Below are 15,688 nucleotides of genomic sequence, written 5' to 3'. Positions count from 1 at the left end.
CAGTCTTTAACACTGGTAGCATGCCGCGACAGCGTGGACGTGAACCGTATGTGCAGTTGACGGACTTTGAGCGAGGGCGTATAGTGGGCATGCGGGAGGCCGGGTGGACGTACCGCCGAATTGCTCAACACGTGGGGCGTGAGGTCTCCACAGTACATCGATGTTGTCGCCAGTGGTCGGCGGAAGGTGCACGTGCCCGTCGACCTGGGACCGGACCGCAGCGACGCACGGATGCACGCCAAGACCGTAGGATCCTACGCAGTGCCGTAGGGGACCGCACCGACACTTCCCAGCAAATTAGGGACACTGTTGCTCCTGGGGTATCGGCGAGGACCATTCGCAACCGTCTCCATGAAGCTGGGCTACGGTCCCGCACACCGTAAGGCCGTCTTCCGCTCACGCCCCAACATCGTGCAGCCCGCCTCCAGTGGTGTCGCGACAGGCGTGAATGGAGGGACGAATGGAGACGTGTCGTCTTCAGCGATGAGAGTCGCTTCTGCCTTGGTGCCAATGATGGTCGTATGCGTGTTTGGCGCCGTGCAGGTGAGCGCCACAATCAGGACTGCATACGACCGAGGCACACAGGGCCAACACCCGGCATCATGGTGTGGGGAGCGATCTCCTACACTGGCCGTACACCACTGGTGATCGTCGAGGGGACACTGAATAGTGCACGGTACATCCAAACCGTCATCGAACCCATCGTTCTACCATTCCTAGACCGGCAAGGGAACTTGCTGTTCCAACAGGACAATGCACGTCCGCATGTATCCCGTGCCACCCAACGTGCTCTAGAAGGTGTAAGTCAACTACCCTGGCCAGCAAGATCTCCGGATCTGTCCCCCATTGAGCATGTTTGGGACTGGATAAAGCGTCGTCTCACGCGGTCTGCACGTCCAGCACGAACGCTGGTCCAACTGAGGCGCCAGGTGGAAATGGCATGGCAAGCCGTTCCACAGGACTACATCCAGCATCTCTACGATCGTCTCCATGGGAGAATAGCAGCCTGCATTGCTGCGAAAGGTGGATATACACTGTACTAGTGCCGACATTGTGCATGCTCTGTTGCCTGTGTCTATGTGCCTGTGGTTCTGTCAGTGTGATCATGTGATGTATCTGACCCCAGGAATGTGTCAATAAAGTTTCCCCTTCCTGGGACAATGAATTCACGGTGGTCTTATTTCAATTTCCAGGAGTGTACTTCAATATTTTTGCAGAATTCAGTTACTGTTTCTACTCTCGTACTGCTGCTAAAAGCCTACATTCTCCCGTAACCCTTTCTTCTACTCTTTCCCCTACAACCGCATTCCAAACCTACATGACTATTTGATGTTCATCTCATTTTACGCACTGAATTACTCGTTCAATATCCTCGACTACTACCCTTTCTTGTCATATTCTGCTTGCGACGTCGGCATGCTTATCTGAACAAATGCTGTTGGTTTTGATTTGGTGTTGAATCTCATGAGAACAACCTGTCAATGAGCCTTTCACAGCCACTGTCTCTGGACTACCTTCTTAATTACAACGAATCCTACTCCTGCATACCGTTCCCTGCTGCTGCTATTATTAGCCTATAGCTCTGTGGTCAGAAAGCCTGGTCTTCTTTCCATTTCTCTTCACTGGCAAAACACTACAAATAGATTGTGCGTCGCCCTTTTCAGATTTTCTAGCTTCCCTATCACGTTCAAATTCCGACTTGTAGAATGTTACCCTTTCATTGGATGTTCCGCGTTTTTCTCATGGTCACCTCCCTCTTGGTGGTCCCTTGCCGGGAATCCAACTGGGGAGCCAACGGAGAGATCATCATGACACTTTTTTAATTATGGGCCACATGTGGTGTGAATACACCAAGTTTGTTTTTAATGCAGTGAGTTCCGTTGTCTTGTGCTCCCTCATGTCGTTAACCATTGCTGATATTTCAGTCTTTTAAGGGCAGTTTCGCACCCCACGTGCAATGGAGTACTCTGAAATCTGCCCACTTCTCCGCCTCCTTTGACAAGGCCGTTGTCTGAATGGGGGTGACCTCTTGTGCCGAAAATCTTTGGTGGCATTACTGGCTATTTTTATTCGGAATTTACGCACTGGCTGGATTTAATCCTGCACCCAGGACGTTATCCTTAGACCTCTGGTCTAGGGGAGGATAGAGGTCGTAAAAGATTAAAAAAAGGAGCTCACTCCATAGAGTACTTGCCCTTGAGTCCCAGGGTAGTTTACAGTTTTCACTGCCGTAAAGTATGTAATGTGAACACACTCCCCTGCACAGTGAAAATTCATTCTGGAAACGATTCATTAAAATTTTAAAAAAGTGGCCATTCAGATATCCTTTGCAACGCTAACCATGAGTATTTCAACACAGAGTCAGATACCATAGATGACACTGATGCAGCACGACAAAGCCGAGGTCATGTAATCTTAACGAGACAATATTCATTCTGGTCCTAAAGTCATAATAATTATTATTATTACCATTATTATTATTTAATCTCACAGGTTATCTCATTGCAACTGATTAATAATGAGTTTTTGGGTGTTCAGCCGAGTTGTTGTTTCCATACTGCGGACAATATTTCGACGATCGACCTATCTGTCTTCTTCAGGTGTTGCGAGTGGCTCAAATGGTTCAAATGGCTCTGAGCCTATGGGACTTAACATCTGTGGTCATCAGTCCCCTAGAACTTAGAACTACTTAAACCTAACTAACCTAAGGACATCACACACAGCCATGCCCGTGGCAGGATTCGAACCTTTGACCGTAGCGGTCGCGCGGTTCCAGACAGAAGCGCCTAGAACCACTCGGCCACACCGGCCTGCCACTGCGAGTTTTGACCTTGTGTGTACTTGCTGCCAGGAGTCCAACCAGACTGTGAGCTATTACTGGTCTCATGCCGCTATTTATAGGTGAGTTCGATTTCCGACGTTCTCGCGCCCATTGATACCCTTTTGTTTGATAGAGCACGCACTGCTACTCCGTGAAACACAGATTCCGTAAACGTTTCCCAACTCTCAGAGAAATGATTGTCGGCAAGATTTAATAAATTGAGTGCCACACCAAAGTGTTATTTAAACTAGAACCTCCATCGCTCTTTTCTGACATCTTTATTCCGATAGGTTCCACAATCATGCTCTCCCAGAAAGTTGGCATTTGGGTCATGATACTGATCTCATCGTATTTCAATTCATTATTATATAGGAGGCTGCGCTTGGTTCATTTCCGTCGTGTGTGTGGCTGAAGTACCTTGCAGCTGTCCTCGATTGTTCTTGACAGTCTGTCAAAATGCCACATTTGCATGGAATGCACAAACCGGCTTTCGGGGACTTAGATTCTAATTAACATTAGAAAGAATACCGTTTATCTTAGTTGAAGTGACACCATCAGAAGAGTCAAGGAGAGATGCAAGGAACATCAGCGGCACACGCGACTAAAACAGTCACGCTAATCAGTTGTCGCTTAGCAGTAATAAGAGATGAGGCCCCTCCACGCCCGCACCAACGTGGTGACCAAACCAAAAGTTCTACTGTCACCTTCGTAAACATGTTAGTTGTCTAGTAAGTGGATCACAGGATGCTGGGCTGTGATGTTGTCCGTGCGTCTGGGTAAGGCTACGCGTTAACATGGTTCATCAGGTGATAGTGGACGAAACGCGAGTGAGGGTAGCGATTTGAAGAGCAGAGGGAAAAAAAGTGCCATGGCTCGTGCCGTGGGAAAAAAACCTCTGCGACAGTGGGATGGGTAGCAAGAGCAGTAGTGGCTTAGTAGCTGCGATAGTTCATGCAAGGTTGGATTTGTTAGTATAGGTATCATGCATCATTACCGTGACAAGCGATGGCGATGTGTCCCAGTTGCTGCAGCTGGTACATTCCTGGAACAATCAAGATCGTTATACAGTAGTGGGAGATCGGCCATAGATCATCTCACTGTGTGGGGGATGTGTGGAGCTTGTTTGCATGCAGTGTACGGTACGGCTTCCCCGTGTGGTGCCAGTTATTCGTCAGTGTATTTCAGCTGGATATCCAGTAATGGCGTCTGATTAACAGGGGCTCGCCTGTGCCGTTATGTTTGCGTATGCTTGGCCATAAATGTTATGTCCTTACAAGTATGTCTTTTGGTCTTTTATGTTTCCATCTATGGTTATGGTGGTAGTTCCCCAGATTCAGAATAAACGGGTTCTGCGAATGTCTTGTGGTGAGTTTGTGGATTACCTCCGTGAGAGTCTCAAGTCGGTATTCCCGGTGAAGGTCTGCGATGCGTGTGTATCGTGGAGCATTGCTTACGATTTTAAGTACTTTGTTTTGTATGAGCTGCAGACGGCGCAGGCGTGTAGGCGCAGCGTATCCCCAGACAGGAGCTGCGTACGTCATCGTTGTTGTTTGTTGTTGTGGTCTTCAGTCCTGAGACTGGTTTGATGCAGCTCTCCATGCTACTCTATCCTGTGCAAGCTTCTTCATCTCCCAGTACCTACTGCAACCTACATCCTTCTGAATCTGCTTAGTGTATTGATCTCTTGGTCTCCCTCTACGATTTTTACCCTCCACGCTGCCCTCCAATGCTAAATTTGTGATCCCTTGATGCCTCAAAACATGTCCTACCAACCGAACCCTTCTTCTAGTCAAGTTGTGCCACAAACTTCTCTTCTCCCCGATCCTATTCAATACCTCTTCATTAGTTACGTGATCTACCCACCTTATCTTCAGCATTCTTCTGTAGCACCACATTTCGAAAGCTTCTATTCTCTTCTTGTCCAAACTAGTTATCGTCCATGTCTCACTTCCATACATGGCTACACTCCATACAAATACTTTCAGAAACGACTTCCTGACACCTAAATCTATACTCGATGTTAACAAATTTCTCTTCTTCAGAAACGCTTTCCTTGCCATTGCCAGTCTACATTTTATGTCCTCTCTACTTCGACCATCATCGGTTATTTTACTCCCTAAATAGCAAAACTCCTTTACTACTTTAAGTATCTCATTTCCTAATCTAATTCCCTCAGCATCACCCGACTTAATTTGACTACATTCCATTATCCTCGTTTTGCTTTTGTTGATGTTCATCTTATATCCTCCTTTCAAGACACTGTCCATTCCGTTCAACTGCTCTTCCAAGTCCTTTGCTGTCTCTGAAAGAATTACAATGTCATCGGCGAACCTCAAAGTTTTTACTTCTTCTCCATGAATTTTAATACCTACTCCGACTTTTTCTTTTGTTTCCTTTACTGCTTGCTCAATATACAGATTGAATAACATCGGGGAGAGGCTACAACCCTGTCTCACTCCTTTCCCAACCACTGCTTCCCTTTCATGCCCCTCGACTCTTATAACTGCCATCTGGTTTCTGTACAAATTGTAAATAGCCTTTCGCTCCCTGTATTTTACCCCTGCCACCTTCAGAATTTGAAAGAGAGTATTCCAGTCAACATTGTCAAAAGCTTTCTCTAAGTCTACAAATGCCAGAAACGTAGGTTTGCCTTTTCTTAATCTTTCTTCCAAGATAAGTCGTAAGGTCAGTATTGCCTCACGTGTTCCAACATTTCTACGGAATCCAAACTGATCTTCTCCGAGGTCGCCTTCTACCAGTTTTTCCATTCGTCTGTAAAGAATTCGCGTTAGTATTTTGCAGCTGTGACTTATTAAACTGACTGTTCGGTAATTTTCACATCTGTCAACACATGCTTTCTTTGGGATTGGAATTATTATATTCTTCTTGAAGTCTGAGGGTATTTCGCCTGTCTCATACATCTTGCTCACCAGATGGTAGAGTTTTGTCATGACTGGCTCTCCCGAGGCCATCAGTAGTTCTAGTGGAATGTTGTCTACTCCCGGGGCCTTGTTTCGACTCAGGTCTTTCAGTGCTCTGTCAAACTCTTCACGCAGTATCGTATCTCCCATTTCGTCTTCATCTACATCCTCTTCCATTTCCATAATATTGTCCTCAAGTACATCTCCCTTGTATAAACCCTCTATATACTCCTTCCACCTTTCTGCCTTCCCTTCTTTGCTTAGAACTGGGTTTCCATCTGAGCTCTTGATATTCATACATGTGGTTCTCTTCTCTCCAAAGGTCTCTTTAATTTTCCTGTAGGCAGTATCTATCTTACCCCTAGTGAGACAAGCCTCTACATCCTTACATTTGTCCTCTAGCCATCCCTGCTTAGCCATTTTGCACTTCCTGTCGATTTCATTTTTGAGACGTTTGTATTCCTTTTTGCCTGCTTCATTTACTGCATTTTTATATTTTCTTCTTTCATCAATTAAATTCAATATTTCTTCTGTTACCCAAGGATTTCTATTAGCCCTCGTCTTTTTACCTACTTGATCATCTGCTGCCTTCACCACTTCATCCCTCAGAGCTACCCATTCTTCTTCTACTGTATTTATTTCCCCCATTCCTGTCAATTGTTCCCTTATGCTCTCCCTGAAACTCTCTACAACCTCTGGTTCTTTCAGTTTATCCAGGTCCCATCTCATTAAATTCCCACCTTTTTGCAGTTTCTTCAGTTTCAATCTGCAGTTCATAACCAATAGATTGTGGTCAGAATCCACATCTGCGCCAGGAAATGTCTTACAATTTAAAACCTGGTTCCTAAATCTCTGTCTTACCATTATATAATCTATCTGAAACCTGTCAGTATCTCCAGGCTTCTTCCATGTATACAGCCTCCTTTCATGATTCTTGAACCAAGTGTTAGCTATGATTAAGTTATGCTCTGTGCAAAATTCTACAAGGCGGCTTCCTCTTTCATTCCTTCCCCCCAATCCATATTCACCTACTATGTTTCCTTCTCTCCCTTTTCCTACTGACGAATTCCAGTCACCCATGACTATTACATTTTCGTCTCCCTTCACTACCTGAATAATTTCTTTTATCTCGTCATACATTTCATCTATTTCTTCATCATCTGCAGAGCTAGTTGGCATATAAACTTGTACTACTGTAGTAGGCATGGGCTTTGTGTCTATCTTGGCCACAATAATGCGTTCACTATGCTGTTTGTAGTAGCTAACCCGCACTCCTATTTTTTTACTCATTATTAAACCTACTCCTGCATTACCCCTATTTGATTTTGTATTTATAACCCTGTAATCACCTGACCAAAAGTCTTGTTCCTCCTGCCACCGAACTTCACTAATTCCCACTATATCTAACTTTAACCTATCCATTTCCCTTTTCAAATTTTCTAACCTACCTGCCCGATTAAGTGATCTGACATTCCACGCTCCGATCCGTAGAACGCCAGTTTTCTTTCTCCTGATAACGACGTCCTCTTGAGTAGTCCCCGCCCGGAGATCCGAATGGGGGACTATTTTACCTCCGGAATATTTTACCCAAGAGGACGCCATCATCATTTAATCATACAGTAGAGCTGCATGTCCTCGGGAAAAATTACGGCTGTAGTTTCCCCTTGCTTTCAGCCGTTCGCAGTACCAGCACAGCAAGGCCGTTTTGGTTAATGTTACAAGGCCAGATCAGTCAATCATCCAGACTGTTGCCCCTGCAACTACTGAAAAGGCTGCTGCCCCTCTTCAGGAACCACATGTTTGTCTGGCCTCTCAACAGATACCCCTCCATTGTGGTTGCCCCTACGGTACGGCCATCTGTATCGCTGAGGCACGCAAGCCTCCCCACCAACGGCAAGGTCCATGGTTCATGGGGGGGGGGGGTCGGATAAGTGTCATGTACATGGACCTCGACACCCTTCTGTTCAGTGTGCTACGCCTGTTGAGCATAGGATAGAGCTGTTTGAGCCTCGCGCTAGCTCGGTTGGTCATGTGTTGTATGTGATCCCCTCAGAGTAATTTCCGGTCCAGCCAGACACCGAGGTATTTGACTTTCTCGCGGAAACATATTGGACGTGCGTGTAGAGTTATTGGTCTGTAGTAGCGGTGTTTGCGCAGTTGCTTCGGTCTTTTAGTGAACAGAACGGCTTCGCACTTGTCGACGTTTACTCTAACACGCCATTTCTCCAACCAAGGCTCGGCCACTCTGAGTGCAGTCTGTAGGCGTGACGTAATGTTTGATGGTTTCCAATCTTGCGCAAGGATGGCTGTGTCATCCGCGTAGATTGCCATCATTGTGTTGTGTGTGGTTGGGAGATCGTTTATGTAGAGGTTAAACAGTAGGGGCCCTAGGATGCTTCCCTGGGGTACTCCCGCGTGTATACGTGTCGTGTTGATTGTTTTCCCTGCACGTCAGCGTTGAAACTTTTGTCTGTGAGGTATGAGTGTATTAGACGCAGCAGCCCGTCGGGGAATCCCGCGTCGCTGAGTTTGCGGATGAGGCCGTTGTGCCATAGACGGTCGAAAGCCTTTTCGATGTCCAGGAACACTGCCCCTGTAGCTTTGTTTGCGTTGAAGCCATGTGTTATATGTTCAACGACCCGTAGGAGTTGTTGTGTTGTGGAGTGGTGATTCCTGAAGCCGAATTGCTCTGGTCTCAGCATGTCATTTGTTATGCAGTGCCTAGTGATGCGTTTGAGAATCACCTTCTCAACAATCTTACTGGGCGAGCTCAGAAGGCTGATGGTTCGGTAATTTTGTGGGAGGCTGTGGTCTTTCCCCGGCTTCCTGAACATCAGGACCTTGGCCGTCTTCCAAAAGGCGGGGAAGTGTTGGTGTTTTAGTATGGCATTCGTTATGTGTGTTAGGTACTCAGTTGCTTTATCCGTGAACTCCTGGAGGACACGGTTTTGAATGCCATCATGACCAGGGGCTTTCCTAGCAGCGGAATGCATTATAGCCCAGGAGACTTCGGCTGTGCTAGCATGTCGAATGTCGTCGCGCGATGGTTGGGCTAGAATGCGTATAACCTCTTGGTCAGTAGCAAGTGTGAACAGGTTCGGTGTCAATGACGCTGCGAGTGTTCGAGCCATTAGTTCTGCTTTCTCTTCCGCTGAGTATGCAGGTCCGTCAGGCCCTTGAAGCGTTGGGGTGTATATTTTCTCCCTGGTGAAGTGTCGGGCTAGTTGCCACACTCCAGGTCGTGCGGTGTCCAGCCCTTCGAGTTTTTGATTCCACTGTTGTGTTCTATGTGTTTGTATTTTATCGTGTATGATGCCCTGTAGTCTGTTAATGTGCCGTTTGAAGTACGGACGCCTGGTGCGCTGCCATTGTCTCCTGAGGCGATTCCTCATTGAGATTAGGCCCAGGATTTCCTGGGGCAGGGCCGCACAGCGTTGTTGTGAGGTGCGATCAGGTATGGTGCTTGCCATTGCGTCCTGGACGGCGTTAGTGAGGGTTTATACTGCCTCGTCAATTTGTCCTGTTTCGTTAATTTCGTGTATAGGTGGGATGTGGCTATCAAGCGTTTGCTTGAACAATGTCCAATTCGCACGCCCGTAGTCCAACATCTTGCGTTGTTCCGTGTGCTACAGTGTTTCCTCAATGTATAGTATTACAGGTTGGTGGTTTGAGGGCAGATCGTTTTCAACGGCAACGTTGAGTGTCGCTGTAATGCCCTTGATGAGGGCCATGTCTATCACGTCTGGCCTGTGTCCCCTCTGATAGGGAATGTGCGTCGGTTCAGTCGGCGCTAGTATAATGTAGTTTCTGCCTAGCGAATGTTCGTACAGTTTTTTGCCGTTGGGATTTCGTATGCGTGAATTCCATTCTGGGTGTTTTGCGTTCAGATCTCCAGCGACTATTACTCGCGGTGAAATGTTGAGTAATGTGCTGATATCGCGTGTTGAGATGCCTACAGGGCTGTTGTATACCGATATCAGTGTGGTGTAGACTCCGTTGAACTTGACTCTGACGGCCGTAGCCTCGATTTTTTCCAGTTCAGGGAGCTCTTAGCACTGCCTCGAATGTAATAATTAAACGAAAAACGATGACACCAGTATAATGGAGCAAAATCCAAGTTTCTGGAACAAAGTAATCAAGGAATCTATCGAAATAAAGATATCAGACAAACTGATAAATAGGTATGGAGTTTTCAGTTTAAATAAAGTTTCTGGTCCGGAACTGAGTTTGCTAAAATGTCGTCGACCGTCTCTCCCACTAGACCTAAAGAACACTGAGGGAATTTGTTTTCACGAACTGTCAGTACGTGCTCTGTAAAAAAAAGAGCATCAAAGGGCATTGTGCACGTCGGCAGTCTAACTAGGCTATAAACCGAGGCGTGAGACGAACAGCAGTTCATAATCTGGTTTGAGTCCAGGCAGCGAGTACGAAACGTTTGGCAGAATGTCAGAAAAAAAAACTGTGACGCCGTTAGAACGTTGTACGTGCAGGCCTCTAGGGAACCACTTTTTCCTGTTACGCTGAAGCTGCTGCTTGACAGCTAGTGCTTTCGTATTGTACCCAGCAGGCTCCTGAAACTCTGAATCTCGATTTCTCGTAAGTGCTTAGAATCGATTGAACTACATCAGAATTATATACATCTTACTACGCACATACATAAGTGCGAAATATGAAAAAATATGACCCTTTGGGAGTACAATTCCTTGTTAATTGCACGTGACGAGCTGGGAAATACGCCATTTCGTTATCTGCTTTTTAGGTAACTTCCAGTATTTATCAACAGTTGAAACCAAGTTTGCGAATATTAAGTGACGTTCAGCACTAATAGCAAATGACTACGGTAGGTTTCGACACGACGGGCTAGACGTCACTTCTGCAGGTGTCCACAGCCTAGCCCTAGCGCCTCGGTGCTGTTCCGTGCTGCGGGCAGCGGCCACTCGCCTGCAGTAGATGTCGAGCTGGTGTGGCGACGTGGGCAGCCCGCTGCCGCTGTCCTGGAGCATGCCGGGCAACTTCTTCAGGCACTGGTCCAGCCGGTCGGTGCGGTTCTCGCAGCTGCCGGCGCTCGACGCCACCAGCCACGCCCCTGTCGAAGATAGGCCCATATTAAGCACTATAATATCTGCTGTCATCAAGAGTGGCTGACAATATCTTACGAAATAACGAAACAAGTACAGATTACGCGCCACATCTTTTGTGCAGATTCTTTCAATGTCTGTAGCAGTACAAGAAATCCGGAATTCGTCCCCAAGATGGAATCACTTGCAGCTACAAATGTGCTTTCCTTTTTCCTGCCTGAACCCAGTCACGAAGTATTTAAACAGGACTCATTTTCATTTTGTGCGGTGCTGACATTTCGCTAGAACTACAAAACGTTAGTTACGCCATACACATATTTGGGAGCCAATATTTCATTACTATACTGTTAGGCTGCTCAAAAAAGGTGTTACTTAGCTTAATAAAATCATGTCTACGGCCAACAGGCTTTATTATCTTTTAAATCGGACACTTGTGGTCATACATTTGATTCATTTGTCAATATCCAGCCAACGATTACAAAGGCATAACTGAGCCACAGGCGAACAATACACAGTCCAGAGCCTCAGTGCCTGTGTACATGTTTTTGCAGAGTGAAGCATCTCCCAGGCTGTGGCAATGCCATGTCTCCGCAATACTCTTTCTTCCAGGAGTTTCGCAGGAGACCTAGTGTGAAGTTAGGAAGGTACGGGACGTGGTACAGGCGGAAGCTATGGAAACTGGTCGTGAGTAGTGCTTGGATACCTGAGATGGTAGAGCAACTGACCGCGATAGGCAAAGGTCCCGATTCTCGGTCCGGCACACAGTTTTAATCTGCCAGGAAGTTTCATATCAGCACACACTTCGTCTCATTCTGGAATTATGTGCATAAGTTTTTAATAATGAATATATTTTTCATTTCCTGTAACTTAAGTTACAATTAATTTCATAAGAGATTTCTTGCGATAAATTGTTTAATACTTCCGGCTGAACCTATTAAAGTCATAATATTTTATCAGTTTTCTTTTTTTCTACCATAAATACATACCTTTATCTGACTTTCGTTAAGTTTATCATAACTTTTGCACATTTGAAAGGGTTTAAAACCGGCCCATGCCTGTAGTGTGATTTACCATATAACGTAAGTGGTAATAAACTTTGTTTTTAAAGAAAACTAAACTTTATGTATAAGTCTTGAATTTATGTTAGGCACACTATGAAGTACACTTGCTTCTTTAACATATTTAACTTTCGCATTACGAAAATACCTTCAAACGAAAGCAGAAAAGAGCACCAGAACAAAAGAATACTGCTTACTACAAATCCAACAACGTGTCATTGTGATACCTTTTTGATTAGATATTGGGCCCCTCCCTCCCCTAGATAAAGTCGATACTATTAACATAACTGTTGTTTGTTCCGTCCGGCATATCCGACAGAACAGGCAATAAACAATATGACGCGGCCTGCACTTCATTTTATGAAACTGAGGAACAGAGAGGAAACGAAAAAGGGTACATTGGAATTCATGACTCCCAGCCGCACAGGGAATTGCAGTATTCCAATGTCGAAAGCTGAGAATTTTTACCAGAACAGGACTCGAACCCCGAGGGTGTGCTTCTCTAGAACGGTTGCCTTAATCGTCTCGAACAACCGGACACGCCTCTAGTCAGACCCTAGTTCTCAGCTTATCGCACGCCGCATTGTAGGGTTCTTCGTCCGTTACACCTCCTACTCCCAAATTCCTGATTCCCTTAGGGGTTCGAACGATACTTGTGCATCCGCAGTGAAACATATTTCATGGGTGCGTCTCGTTCAATTATAATAATGCAATAAAGTCTGTCGACAGAATAGACAACACTAAGTTACATTAATAGTATCGAACTTTACCTACAGTCAGGGAACCCCAATATTTAATCGAAAAAGGTATCACTATGACGCAATGCTTAATACGTAGTAGGGAGATTTCCCACCTACAGCTTTCCCTTTCTTCTCGTTTCTTCTGTTTCAGAAAAATGTTCGATAACTCATTGTCATGATGGAAGAATATGAGAGTGATTGTTTGTATGCAACTAATACAGGGCGTGAAAGTGGTTAAATTCATTCTCAAGTACTGTTAGACAAAATTCCAGTTTAAATTTTCTACTTCTTGGAGTCAGCAGTTTGCCATCAAGTCAGCATACTTTTATGATTACAAGAAAGCTAGTAATTTCTGTATACATTTATGTACTTGGTCCAATAATTCTGAAATATTATGAATGTTATTTCATTTATGGTAGTAGTTTGTGTGTGATTTGGTTTGTGTATGTATAGAAACATTTTTATGGTTCCATTTATAATTTCGATAGTAGCAGCTGATCAAGCTTAGAGCTTTCGTTAGTGATACAATAGTGAATGGATTACCGGTAAATAACATTTATACATTTATTAACGCTGTAATCAACAACAAACAGGGTACCGCATCATGTAGGGATGAGGAAGGAACTCACGGTAACTGTCACCGATCGTCGTGGCTGCTCCGTATGTTACGTGAACCCGAACTTCTCCGACAAAATCTCTGAGGCTGTTCATGGATATTTTCAGTTTTGGTATTAGGCACCCGTTTCTCTAGTGGGTCATACACAGTAACTGAATTTCGTTTGATTTATCATCCCCATTTATTTTTGCACATAAAAAATCTGCACAACAGGGGCAACGTCGATTATGTGTATTGCGAGTCTTGTTTGGAAACAAACTACGAGGGGCGTTCAGAAAGTAAGCTCCGATCGGTCGCGAAATGGAAACGACTATGAAAATCCGATAAAGCTTTGCACAGATGTGTTGGGTAGTGTCTCTAGTATAACCCCAGTTAGCATCACGTCGCTCTTCTCATTTCTGAGCTCGCAGTGAGTGCGTAAAGATGTCTAGAAAATAGTGTCTGCCGCCAAGTACGAGGGCCTGGTGAGAAATTTCGCCTGAAGCTATGCAGCTAACATTACATAACTGTCGTGCTGGTTCTTCTTCAAGACAATTCTCAGCCGCATTCTGCAGGGGCAATGAAGATGCTCCTGCATCGTTTTCAAATGGAAATGTTAGATTACCGACAATACAGTCCGCAATTGTCTCCCCCTGAGTTTCATCTCTGGTCACATGAACCGCTGTCTTTGAAGACAACATTTTGACACAGACAACGAGGTGTAGGCCAGCGTGGAGAATTGGCGGAAAGCACTGGCGGCTGCCTTCTATGATGAGGCTATTGAAAGGTTGGTACAACGCTATGACAAAAGTCTAAGTCAGAACGGCGACTACGTAGAGAAGTAGCTGAAAGGTGTAGCTAATTGTTACAAGTAAAACATTTCTGATGTTCACTGTGGTTTCAATTTGGCAATCAATCGGAGCTTACTTTCTGAACAGGCCTCGTATTTCAGTTCACTGACAGTACTTGCTGGTAACAGCTGTAAAGCCCACTTCACTCTTCACGCCCAAGCTTGAACTTAGTTCTTCGGCTTATTTCCTCGGCAGTGTTGTACGTAAACAGTGATGCAGAGCTCTATGTGTAAATGTACTGGTGAGGAATTTGACGAAAAGCACCTCGTGTGTGGATTCACTGAATGTGATGGAAGAGCAGCACAACGAAGATGTAGTAAAACTGTACGTGTTCCGTTAAGGATTGTTGATTATTGTGTGTTTTGAGTTCTACGTTTTCATGATTGCTGATTACAAGCATTTTCACTGCTAAAACGTACTTTCACAGAAAGAACTCTAGTACGGGTAACTAAAAGAAGTAATCGCAATTACAGTATAGCTGTGTTATGAGCCGCTGGAGACCATGTGACCTCTGTACCAAAGTACTAAAAAAATATCCCTTAAAAAGATTCAGAATCGGTCAATGGAATTCTAGTTCATACTGTGCATGATTCTAAAACTCTCAGGTGCACCTGAGCCTGGTAGTGTTGAATACGAGTTCACAGAGTTGTGACGCGATACGATGCGTCGTAAGTTACTTACTTCCTATTAAAAATATGAAAGAAAGGTGTGCAAATGTATCTACCAATCCATGTAAGCATGAGATATTTTCCTAGCGTATTTGTTCAAACACATTTCAGAAGTTTAAAACGCATCGTAGAACATAATTTCATTCAGCATTATCTTCGTCGGTGTGGGGTGAAAATGCAAAGCTCCTACGTACATTTCCCCATATCTGGTGCTACTTTCCTAATGATCGTTCCTTTCCAGTTCGACAGGAGGTTTCTTTTCCTTCTGGAGGGTGTAGAGTTTCGACATTGTTAACTGAACTGTCACGTTGCGATCATCCATTCTCTGACACAGTTACAGCCAACCAATAACAATCTGCTACTTACTAATTCGTCGAAACAACTTCCTAAACTTTATTATTTGTAGTACTCCCTTGAATAATCATAGGTATCTTCGACATATCACAGGCTGGTGGCGTACAGAGATTGACTAAACACAGGAAAAGAGAAAGATTTCAAGAAACTGTCGCCAGGCGAAAATAACGTTACTTGTGAGCGTTTTTAACTGTGCTCTTGAAGAAATGAAACACATTTCAGCAAATGCCGACCTTTGTTGTGCACACTGTTTCATATTCACATGGTGCTAAAGGAGCTCTGATTATATTTGGAAACCAAAAGAAAGCTGTGCCGGAATTATAAAGAGGACTTAAGTTAGCTACACACGAAGTAAAAACTATAAACGCAATTGTAAATGGTAGACTGAGAAACACTGACAAGTGTACAACGTTAATAGAGTAGTATAGTTGTTAAAGCTATGAAAGTATTGTAAAAAAATTCAAAATCATCGTTCAGCACGCCTTAAACAAAAAGAGAGAGCTTGTTCTCAGATTCAAGAGAAGTAGAAACCTGCCAAAGCTGAAAGCAGGGAAAATGAGCATAAGGAGAACTATGAAAGAAGCGTTCAATGACTTTGAAAG

At 44.7% G+C, this 15,688-nt stretch overlaps 1 protein-coding gene across 1 annotated transcript in view; it reads right to left on the bottom strand.

Moving 5' to 3' along the window:
• The window catches only part of LOC126234604 (uncharacterized), an 85,550-nt gene that overhangs the window by 48,168 nt on the left and 21,694 nt on the right, over positions 1-15,688 (bottom strand). Inside the window, exon 2 of the mRNA XM_049943328.1 lies at positions 10,684-10,828. Coding sequence (XP_049799285.1) covers positions 10,684-10,828 — 145 coding nt within the window. The remainder of the gene's footprint in view (positions 1-10,683; positions 10,829-15,688) is intronic.

Source organism: Schistocerca nitens, chromosome 2 (genome assembly GCF_023898315.1).
Source record: "Schistocerca nitens isolate TAMUIC-IGC-003100 chromosome 2, iqSchNite1.1, whole genome shotgun sequence".
NCBI lineage: Eukaryota > Metazoa > Arthropoda > Insecta > Orthoptera > Acrididae > Schistocerca > Schistocerca nitens.
Note: the sequence above shows the minus strand (reverse complement) of the source record. Positions and strands in the feature narration are given on the sequence as shown.